This window comes from Schistosoma haematobium, chromosome 3 (genome assembly GCF_000699445.3).
Source record: "Schistosoma haematobium chromosome 3, whole genome shotgun sequence".
Lineage (NCBI taxonomy): Eukaryota > Metazoa > Platyhelminthes > Trematoda > Strigeidida > Schistosomatidae > Schistosoma > Schistosoma haematobium.
In genome coordinates, this window is record NC_067198.1 from 22670697 (window position 1) to 22683262 (window position 12566).

A 12566-nucleotide genomic window follows, 5' to 3' on the forward strand; every position below is an offset into this window, starting at 1 on the left:
TCCTCTTCAACTTTGCCATCGACGACATTCTGAAAACAGCTATGATGGGTGTAAGTAATGGCGGTGTGGATCTGTTGCCTGGAGAAAGACTTCTCGACCTTGAGTATGCAGATAATATTGTCTTACTGTGCGACTTAATCAGTTGGCAATCAGTGTCCGTAGGTATGGTATGGTGCAAAGTACTTTTACAAGACTGGCAGGATTCTAATCCTGTACTCACTCTGGATGGTGAACAGATAGAAGTAGTCGGGAAGTTCGTGTATCTGGGTAGCTGCATAAGTGCTGGTGGGGGGTGAGTGGTGAGATCAATGCACGTATATTGAAAGTCAGAGCGGCTTATGCCAATCTGGGCCATCTTTGGCGCCTTCGTGATGTCAGTCTGGTTGTAAAAGGTCGGATCTACAACGCGTCGGTGGGAGCAGTTTTGTTCTATGCTTGTGAAACCTGGCCTCTCAGAGTTGAGGACGTTAGACGACTCTCTGTGTTCGATCATCGCTGTCTCCGAAGGATTGCTGACACCCAGTGGCAACACCATGTTAGTAATGCAGAGGTTCGGCATCGTGTGTTCGGGCACAGAGGTGATAATTCAATTGGGGTCACCATCTTGAAACACCGACTTCGGTGGCTTGGACATGTTCTCCGAATGTCGTGCCAGAGAATTCCACGTCGTGCATTATTTGCCGACTCTGGGACTGGTTGGAAAAAGCGGAGAGGTGGTCAGTGTATGACATGGTGTCGTGGTATGAAAGAAAGCTGCAAAGGACTGGCTTGTGTTGGTCCTTCACGACTCCCTGGTTGGGGTCCGAGAGATGGTGCAACACAGTTGCTAGAGACGTTATCAGATATGGCTCAGAATAGAAGCCAGTGGCGATCCTACTGTAACCTTCTTTTACTTTCTTCATAAAAAAACATGGTTGTATCTTCCTTAACTGAAAGATTTCTCCTGATTGTACCTTTCCGTTACCCCATTATTACTATTATAATTATTACACCACCTTACACCAACCTCTTCGTTATCGTTCTTTTTTTTATGCTCCTTACCTTTTTTTCCTTTTCCCTCTTTAAATTCTTACTGTTTTTTGTGGCGCATATATATTTGGCGCGCTCTTGTACCAATATTTGTGTGTTCAGATAAATAATAATAATAATTAGGAAACCACAACGCATTCCAATTAAAAGAGATAAGGTTTCGCAAACATATTTCATTTTATTTGAATACATAAATACTGCTACAAACAGGGACTAAAATATGCGCCGCACATATAAATGAGTAAAATCGTGAAAGACATATGAAGGAGAGTAAATATAATAAAAATTAATTGTTAAATAGGTAAAAATGAGTGAACGAGAGTTGTAAATAATGGAAGGAATAATTATGATACTTAAATAATTGCATCTCATCCGGCACATCATAAACTAACCATCTTACCGTCAGATTATAAAATCGACGAGGAACTGTATGCATGCATATCCAGGCTCAAGTTAAGATATAATTTCAGCTAATTGATTATCCAAAGTAGCAATGAGAAATAAGAGGCAGAAGCGGTAGTAGTTGATCAACTAGGTGAAAGACACTATACCGTCTCATGATGACCAACGTGTAGTTAGAACTAGTATTAGTTCAGCAAACACTATTATATATGCATTAAAGAAATATTTTCTCCACTAAGATTTATTGATAATTCGGCGATCTCTTAGATAACATTCTCAATGACCACAGTATTTTCTTGAACACATCATTTATCACGATCGCGCCGATGAGCTAATTTTGAGTCAGTATTCTCATACTTAATACACTTTATATGCAGTAATAAGCAAGCAAAAGTGATAATCATAAACATACATAGAGACACATTTCAAACTTCCTATTTCCATAGAACCAATCAAATATCTTGAGTATTCAATGGACCATCTCAAGGTCATTAATGTCCATTCAGCAACATCTTAAGCTGATTCATAATTATTTGGTTGTGTCTTGGTGATTTAAACGTTAGACTTTAAACTAGAGGTTAACGCGTGGGAGTACTGTTACATCAACTGGATTTCGGTTGATCAGTAGTTTTCGTATAATCTAGAGCACAAAAAATGTTTTTCCAGCTACATACTTCTTTGTCGTAATCATTCCCACTAAATATAAGAACGTGAATGCGCATTATTTACAAACTTACAGTACAATCCACTAATAACGTAAATATACCTTAAATGGATAAGTAGCTCAGTAAAAAAGAACAGTCGATCTATTGCAGCTAAAAGAAGTATACGCCACAGTGGACTCAACTGAGGTAATTTTATTTTAGTAAGCCAAAATATACATTATGGAAAAAAACCTTTCGCAGTTACTTAGGTACAAACGTTGACGATCATAATAGGATTATGAAGGTACATAGACAAAACAAAACTATCCAGGCAAGATTTCGACTATTCACGGAAAACCAGAACAGCGTACTATTTAAGTAGCCCCAAATTAAAACGGATTACCAAAAGTTAGAAGCCCTTTTTGGTACGTAAAGGAATGCTAAATTCACGTAAATAAGCAAGAAATGTATACAAGCTCTTTCTTTTACATTTGAAATATGCAGAAACTAGATCATTTTTTTTCTGTTGACTCTGTAATAAATAATCACTTTCAACAGGAAGCTGATATTCAACTGTTTGTGGCAGAACAAAATCGTTTGCTGATAATGAGATTAAAAAAAGGAAAGGAACGGCCCATAAGAAAAATGTAAAATATGCTATGAGGTAAGAGAATGGACTTGGGTTGTGTGAAAATACACGAAATGCGACTAAGTGGTGAATAATTAACATGAAAGCACTACCGAGAAAGCTAAACGACTGATAATGGAAAGCTGGAAATGTTTTTAACATTGAACTGTAAAAACAATGACAAACTAATCCAGTCAGTACAAGTATTACAGGAACATCATCCGTTATCAGAAGAATGAAATGAAGTACTATCTCTGCATATATTGTATAGCGTATTATCTTGCCCGTAGTGACAATATATTCTTCCACTAGCTCAGTTACGTAAAACAAACCAACGGTGATGCAAAACAATATTATGAATAGGTAAAACAGCAATGCCAAATAAGAAAAAATCCACAGAATAGAAAACTAGAATTAGTATGATTAAGCTAATAAGAGTGACCTACCATAGACAATCCAAGTTAATATGGTTCTTTCAAGTTTACAATTTCTAGCATAAAATTTACCTGAAATAAATGCAGTTAATATGAGAGTAGAAAGACTTGAAAGAATCCATTTCAAAGAGCAGCTGATTACCAACCATATTTTACTTTGCAGACTAGCTTACGATAAAAGCGTGTAAGTTATTCATCTTCTGTGACAAAGACCTACGAACCTAGAAGCCAGTCATCAAATATCAGGTTAAGATCCACACTTTTTGCTTTATTGTCAAGTTTACAGAAAAAAAGTTATTTTAATGAAATGAGTTATCAACTACGTGTTAAGCGAACAAGTTGGACATTGATCCGTTTATGGGATTTAAACATGAATTGTTGTGCGACAGTATCAGCTAACTTGCTGCCTTATTTAACCTTTTCCCAAAAAGTGTTGATTTGGCTGTAAAGCAATTAGAATTTTTTATTTAGTGCAGCTTTCAAAGAGAAATCGAAGTAATATATTGGACGAATAGAGATTTCTTCAAACATTTTTGGTGGCCTCCACTTCGTAATATTTATTCAGAACTACCCTTAATATTAATCAGTCACAACGTAGAATTTGGCACGTATGTACACCGGTCCAAGTTCCCATGCTCCGTTAGCACAGAAGGATGAAATGTTTAGGTGAATTCCCAGAATATTCGAGGTAGTAACAGTATCAATGGTGACAGAAAAGACTAGGCATGAAATATACGATTCGAGAAATGGATAAACCTGCATCATTGCGAACGATTTTGATCTATACAATCCAAAGTCTCCAATCATTAGTTACGATAGCAACAGAGCTACTAAAAGATGGGACGGTAGTGACAGTGTATGAGTGATCTTTATCGAAAAAAACTGGGACCAATCTAAGGATAAGTAAGCCATAAACACACTAGAATCTATCATGTACGCGCACCGGCTCAAGTCGCCATATCATATGAGGACAGTAAGGTACTCGAAACATATGATCAAATATTGTAATTTCGGCATCATGTAACTTACATATAAGTGCTCCACCAATAAAAATTCTATTAAACTCTTGTATACATTGAATTTTAAAAACGATAAAGCGGTTGAGTAAAGTCTAAATATATACGTTGCCAAAAAGAGTATGCCCTTGAACAAGACTGGTAAGAACCTGGACCACCATTAATGAATATGAGTTATATCAGAAGGGGTTTTGTGAAGCTAGACCACCATGGAAAAACTCAAACCCTGGCTTCAAATCTTGCGAGGCGGGATCGTGGATGCGCACTGCTGTAGAGTCCCACAGGAGGACGAAACGGTAATCCAGTGCTTCCAGGTTTTCCATGGTGATCTAGCTTCAATTGACTCATGATCTCAACTATTGGAAAAAGAGTATGATTACCAACTAATCTTGTGACGATTTTATTGCCAACTAAGCCCTATACCAATTGCCAAACAGTAAGCGAATTCTATTATGATTGGAGGGTCAGAGATCTAATTGCAACATACTAGTTTGTGAATCCAGACAAGCTAACTGGAGAAGTATAGAATATCTTGAGAGGAGATGACATTACAGAAATCCCTTGCTGTTGCCTTATAGAAACTCAGGCGTTCTAAGTGAACTAAACCCAATAAGAGCTGAAAGCTTGTCAGATTGTTTCAGTGAGATTTACGCTGCATACAGCAATGTTAAGAGGACAAAAAGTGACGGGATACTTCATAAAGGTAAATCAATGCATGAAAAATAGTGCCTTTAGAATTTAATGAGTTATGAACCTGTAAGTCGGTGTGGTGTTATCCATATCACTTAGGTTGGCTGAAAATCATTATCAATACGAGTGCACTAATCTACATCTGACACAGTTAGGGTCACCACCACACTAACGATTGAACATGTTTACTACAAGTTCCGAAAGATGTAGATTTAAGCAACATACCTGAATTTAAAACAACAATATAACGCAGTGTAGTCAGCAACCACGAAATATGTGTTGTAACCAAATCATATAGCTTTCAAATGACTTAGCGAAATGTCCAAGAATTTCAGTCGTACTTAATGGGAATTAAAAAAATCTAGCATGAAAAAGCATCACGATTGACCAAGGGAGCTGATAATCGTGAGCTTTTCTGAAGGCAAAAAGTTCGTGACAGGAATTTATAACTACTACAAGGAAAAATTGACGCCACCACCCATCCATTTTCTTTGTGGTGCGTTTAAGGATTTCACATAAACACCCCGCATCTTAAATAATGACGTATATATCTTTTTTTTCAAGACCAACCACTCACAAGCATTGGGAAAGGGTAAAGAACCAGCAATCGTATCTACCAGTAGCCTCTACTGAAGTCCTAATTTTTTAAAAAAATGAGGAATAATAAGAAAAACCAGTATACGAATAAATCCGCCCTCCCCCAGTGGCAACTTAAAAGAAAATTGAACCTTTAAATAGATACTTGGTGCAAGGGTCAACATGTGGTAAACGACTAGCGACATAGGGCTTATCAATGAAAACCCCACTAAGCTAAACTGCTCCCCAACTGAATTTGAAGTATGTCTTCGTGAATGTGAATTGGCAAGCGATGTTAACTCAAAATTGTTATTCATTGAAATAACTTAACCGGGAAGTAGCTCGACCCACCGTACTTCTGATAAAGTCTTAGGGGTGTCGTCCACTGACAGAGGTTGCTGAGCACTTGAGGGTCAAACCGTCGCAAAACGATTGGTGCATCACCTCGGCAATTCGTAGGGTTTTGCAGAAGCAGTCAGGTCAATACAATTTTAGATGTGATTTGAGTCCAACTACACTATGTCTTCAGTCTTCTTCAGTAATAAGGATAGTAGGTTGGTGAACCTGTGTTAATCCTGACAGATTGCCTTCCAGTGAAGGTCCAGTTTCGCCTTGAAAATATTTACTGATGGGGCTGATACCACTTGTTCGGGTAAGGCGTTCCAATCATTGACTACTCGATGAGAAAAACGGGACCCCACTATAAGTTTATTAGATCGCGGTTTATGAACCTTCTTACTATGACGTCGGAGATTATTAGTGCTGGAGGGAGCAAAAAGATAAGACATATTAACACCCAAATCATAATTAAAGATACGAAATGTCAGTATAAGGTCACCTCGCGTCTTACGATACGACAAGGGGAAAAGGTTTAGGCGTTTTAAACGCTCATCGTAAGGGAGTCTAGAAAGACCTTTCACTAATTTCGTTCCCACACGCTGGACACGCTCAAGCGAGTTAGTATCCTCTACCAGACATGGGCTAGCTACTTGGATACAGTACTCTAAATGTGGTCTTACATAGGTGGGATATAAAATTCGAAACATTTCCTCGTCAAAAGATTTGAACGCACGGCGAAGTGACCATAACGCACGAAAATGTCTGATAACGTCCATCCTTCAAGCAACTAAAGTGACGCCATCGTAATGATGCACGATGTAGGACGAACCTTCAACGACAGTCATCACGATTTACAAGTTGGGACAATTCCGGGGCTTATTTGAAAGAAGTACATAAGGTAATAGAACTTGTGGTTGATAACTTTTTATAGTATACGCACGCTAAGTATGTCATGTCAGTATGTAAAAAAATAATGACCCAACTCAAGTATTTTTTCATCAGATATGATTGTACTTGTGGACGCAAATGCAATGAGTCAGAATCTGATACTTGTCTTCAAGATGTAGATGATGATAGTGATCATCATTCTTCCGAAGAGCATTCACTTTCTAACTCACCACCACAACCTAGACATAGATGAAGTCGGTCATCCACGCATGCTTTATTTCAAATAAATTTATTCTTTAACTCGAAATATTGCCACTGTCAACCTGGATTTTGGGTCCGTGTAGTAAACGGTGAGCTAAAAGTCACCTTTACTAAAACCGTGCACAACCACCCTTGCACAGAAGGATATATTTTTGCATATCCTTCGACACAATGATTGTCACCAAGTGAACGACTATATTTAAGACCGTTTCTGTTGAGTAATACGCCATCTCGTAGGTTACAACATCTGTTATCTTGGAAGATCTACAAACAACTTACCGAGGCCTCGGCGATATCGTCCGGACGATATCGCCAAAATGCGATCACAGTTGTTCGCAGGTTATTAGACTTACACTCTAATTAATTAGATTTAGGCACTGAAAATATCAACGAGATTTAACAGCACGTTCAGTCAAACACTGAAGTAAAGGTATTCGATGAAAATGGGAACATATATATGACTTGCTTCAGTGTCAGGGGAAAAATAGTTATTTACCACGCGTTCTCAGATGTATCAGTGTAAATTTATTTACGATTAATTTAAACTTTCGGTTGTGCGCGAAGTCGGAAGAAAAAAGTAGAGCAAGAAGTTGTCACGATACCAGTGTCGTTAACGTACGTCTTAACGCACGAGTTCATATAATGCGACTTCCCCTCAAGGTCGATTTTCAGTCTTCATTAGTATGGATAAGACGTCTATCAACCTATATTAATTCTTACAATCTGTAACACTGTGGAGGCTCAATCTTTTTTTGAATACATCAGCAGAAGGTGCTGGTATTACACGTTGTTGCAGAGAATTACAGTAATTCATTACTCAGTGCGAGAAACGGAACTCCAGACATAGTTTATTCGTTCTCTTATCCCACCAAAGAAAGCTATATTTCAGCGTTAATCGAAGAAGAAATAAACAAGTTATACGAATGGACTGTTTTGTGGAATTCGCTACTTGATGTTGACAAAAGTGGATTTAGTCACATTGGCCGCTGTCTTAACTTTGTAGTGTCAGTTATTATGCCAAGCCCATATACCTTATTTTAGCTTTCGGACATCCCATTCTATTCATTTTACTTGAGCCATATTTTGACCTTGTCAATTATTCGCTTGTCAATCTTGACTGTTTTTATATGAGCGTATATGTGTGTGCCCTTCTTATTCCATTAATCACATGTCTGTATCTTTATTTTGTCTGACTATAAATATTGAGTAACGCTTGACTAAAATGGGGTTGGCTTCCCAGCCATCTTCCATACGTGGCATTTTTGCTTTGCTATGCTTCATTCGTTTCATGTACGAAATATATGTATTCTCAAATCAATTCTCGTTATTCGACTTATTTAATTCCGTTATTGGATAACGCGATTTAAGTCGACGATGATATACGAGAATAGGTGATAGCAAACATTCGTACGCCCTAAATGGAGTCAGATCAAACGGGCCACAAAAACTTAAATCTGACTATACACAAACATACACTGAAACCTCTCAACACCTTTCATGACTTTGATTTAAGATAAGCAGCAGTCTGAACTTTTCCGAGCACATTGCATCTCAAGTATCCAAATCTAGGAAACTCATCGGATTCATAATGATAAACTTCAATAATATCGAATCGAGATCGTTATTATACAGAAAATGTATTTTACCCATTCTCGAATATGGTATTTTAGTTTACAGTAATTGCAGGAATAAAGATCTGGTTAAAACTGAAGGTGTTCACAGGAGGTTCACCAAAGCAGTTCTGGGGTATTCCGACAACAAATACTATCACCAAAGATGTCAACAACTCAAACTAACACCTCTCCGGATCAGACGTATCAAATTTTCAGTTTCAGTTTGGGAAGGACAGGAGGCTTGATGGCCTGTATTAGTCCTGGTAATGGTGGTCTCTCAGTTGATCCAACTTTCTTTTGAAAGAGTCGACGGATGGAGCCTCAACCACGTGCTGAGGTAATGAGTTCCACTCGTTGATGATTCGATGGGAAAGTCGATAGTCAGCTGACAGGTAATTCGTCCTTGGCTTGTGAACTTTTTTAGAGTGTCCTCGTAAATTCTCTGTTTTGGAAGACAAGCAAAATGGGTGCATATCAGGTGCGAATTTGGCACTAAGCAATTTGAAATCTGTAACCGAGTCGCCTCTAGTTCTGCGATATGACAACGGGAAAAGGTCTTGTCTTTATCTACCAGCTTATCAACGGTATTTCCTACTCTTCGGTATCCACCCCTTCATACTCTATGATATCATCCCACAATCTACGCAATAAGGAAAATATTCAAGAACCCACACAAACTTACGCCATAATTTTTTCGTTATTCGCTACTCAACCATATGGAACCGACTGACAATGAACCTTCGTTGCAGTGAAACTACTACCCAGTTCAGAAGTCTCCTTGATGATTTTCTTTCCGAAAGTGAATTGTGTCACCTATTGAATATCAATGTATTTATTAATGATTTATACAAACAAGATCCGTCATCCCTCTAACTGACTGAAAAGCAAAATGTAACCTTTGAAACTTTTCACGCCCATTTTATTTTTATTCATCTTAATATATGTAGTCTGCTTATTTTCTTATCTATAATTATTGCTGTTATTAATATCATTATTGGTCCCACAACACATTAAGTATTTTTTCATCTCTTCTTATCCTTCTAAACATATTTAATTCCTGATTGTCCTTTGAAATTAATTGTGACTTCCATAGCATCATTCTTAACTATTATTGCACAAATGTTTATACTAATATCTGGTTTCACTCTGTTTACTATTACATAAATTTACACGTATTTATCCCAGAGCAGTAAATTATTTTTGGAAATTGTTGGCTCGCTTCAGAGGTTGATATCTATTACACAATTGTTATTATTATTGTTATCATAATTGAACCCTTTCACCAGCTGTAAATTTATTTTCTCCCTGAATTTTCCTTCTAAACAAATATTATTCATTAGATTTCGAAGTTTGTAATTAAGACAACAACTTGTCTTACACCTAAATTAACTCCTCAGATTCGTCTAATTTTCACCATGCATATGTGACTCATATATAATAATGTTTGGTTAGCGTTTTCATTTAATTGAGACTTCCATAACACCACTCCAAACAATGACTGTAAAAACAGTTATTCCATCATTACCTTCATTTTTCAAATATGGCAAACATAATACTGAAATTATGGAAATTTCTGTAATATAGATTTTGTGAAGAAACACGAAAATGGTTACTTCACAAAACTATATACCTACAAGATATTGAGAAAAAATATAAAAAAAAATCAGAAAATTAGAATTTAAAAGAACACAAAGAGTGGATGCGCCTGTGCCATTGCAAACGGTTTTGAGTCATGTTATTTAAGGTCTATAACCACCGGTTGCTATCGTCTCGCGGATCCCAACCAGGTAGTCTACACCTATCAACATGGGTCAGCCCACTTGTCAGTGAATTCATGGACTTGTGCCATGTCTTGGTCTGGCCGCCTCTAGCCTTTTTCCAACCTACTTCTACACCATAAAACATCGCACATCGGGGCAGTCGGTGGTTGGGCATACGTAACACATGTCTCAGTCATCTCAACTGATGAAGTTCCACTACGTCATCAATTGATTTGCCATCCTTACCTAGTACCCGTTTCCTGACAACTGCATTACTTACTCGATGGTCCCAGGATATACGGGCAGTACTTCGAAGACACCTATGATCAAATACTAGTAACCTACGGATATCCTCTACTCTTACCGGCCATGTTTCACTGCCATAAAGTAGGACGGAACGAACTGCTGCACAGTAAACTCGTCCTTTGGTTGGTAGACGGATATACCGCCTACGCCATAAATGGCGCAAGTTGGCAAAAGCTAGTCGAGTCTTCTGTATCTGTGCTGAGATTTCGTCACACACTAAACCACAAAGGCTGATGTGACTCCCAAGACAAGTGGAGTGGTCGACACGCCCAACTACTTCACTCCCTATCATTAGTTCAGGTGCCGATGCAACCCAATTCCGAAGCAAAATTTTGCATTTTGAAGGGGAGAACCGCATCCCGAACATGTTTGCATTGTTTCTTACGGTGGTCAGAAGACTTTGCATTTTATCAGCGTCTTCATCAAATAGAACTATGTCAACGGCATAATTTAAGTCAACAAGTGAATCTCTCGGTAAAAGTTCAACCCCTGGAAATTTAGATGAGGAAAGTGTTATCTCTGAAAGCACGTCAACGACAAAATTAAACAAGAATGGAGAGAGTGCTCAGTCCTGACGAACGCCACTTGAGGTAATCAATTCTGATAACAGTTCCCCATAAGCTCTCACTCGGCCAGTTGTGTTCGGGTAGAGAGCCTGCATAAGGTTAATGTACTTCTTTGACACTCCTTTCAGTGACAAACACTGCCATAGAACCTCACAATCGACAGAGTCAAATACCGCCTTAAGGTCGAGAAATACTACTATTGTGGGACGTCTGAATGTGTGTCTATTAGTCAAACTGATTCCTCTGTGATTGCCACAAGAGGACTTTCGTCCTTTCTTATAGACTGGCACAATCAGTGATTGAAACCAGTCAGATGAGATTATGCCCAGTGCCCAGATTCTACCTAAGAACTCAGAGCTAGTTCTGCCCTAGGACTCAATGCTATACCTTCACCAGTGAGGCCACGGGAAGCAGCATCAGGGCTTCCAAACACACGGAGCGCGAATCGAGATGGTTCTTTATTTTGATCTGATGAGATCAAATGAATGACGCTACTCGTATCCTGTATGCGCGTTTCGGAGACGCAGCACACATCGATGGTGCGAGATTCTAAAGTCCTAGCTAAGGAAGCCTGTTGTCCTATTTGGCACAGTGTTCGGATGTTAAAAGCTCCTACATGTAGTTAACAGCGTGGTTTCAGGAGACTGGGAATAACGTTCCGCGTACTCAAATCGTTTGAATTAGCGGCGCGAAGTGAGAAGGGTTAGTCGTGGAGAGAAGAGAGTTATTAGGTGTAGGAAAGATTTGATTGCGACCAACTTCGTCTTGTGTGCTGTTACGAGTATGAGGGCTGGTATCACTTCCCGGTTGCCCACACCGTGGAAGGGTATATTTTGAGGAGCCTGGAAAAGAAGGTAGATTAGGACCCAAGGGACAACCGCTTGAGGTCGGTCACGCACGGACGTTTTGTGTGTGAAGTTTTTAACGTGTTAGCTCCGTTCTTCAAAGGGCCTTACCACCGGAGACGGAGATCTTTCAGATAAGGTGAGATGTGACATTTTTAGGGCCGGCCTTTTCTAACCCTTTCCTTCCTTGTGAGAAGGCAGCATCGCTGCAGATGCTGGTTGTCCGAGGGAAACACCTTACTGCTGTCACACCCTCTACAGTCAGCAGTACGAATTCGCCCTCAGACCTTGAGTTGCTGCTTTTAGTCTTACCGTCCTCCAATCGACCTCCCTGGAGTGGTAGAACCTACAGGAACATACATTCCAGTTAATATAGCTCGGTTGGGTCATCACGATAGGTAAGCCTGGCCACCACGTCAAGGCAGCAGCTACGGTCATTCTATTGCTAATAATAAAAATGAATATAATCTCGTGAGTCATGACACTGACATCCACTTGACTAAGGTGTGAATAATCCTGAATAACTTTCCACTTCCTATCTTATAATCGAAATTTTTACTATTCTAAAT

At 38.8% G+C, this 12566-nt stretch overlaps 1 protein-coding gene across 1 annotated transcript; it reads right to left on the reverse strand.

Moving 5' to 3' along the window:
- Positions 1 to 350: 350 nt before the first annotated feature.
- MS3_00005269 (uncharacterized protein) lies at positions 351 to 7564 on the reverse strand. The gene is made up of 2 exons (XM_051213300.1): positions 3150 to 7564; positions 351 to 3111 (listed from the first exon to the last, which is right to left on the reverse strand). The coding sequence occupies exons 1-2, from the start codon at positions 3150 to 3152 to the stop codon at positions 2485 to 2487; spliced, it is 630 nt and encodes a 209-aa protein (XP_051069264.1). The 5' UTR covers positions 3153 to 7564; the 3' UTR covers positions 351 to 2484.
- Between the last annotated feature and the right edge of the window lie 5002 nt (positions 7565 to 12566).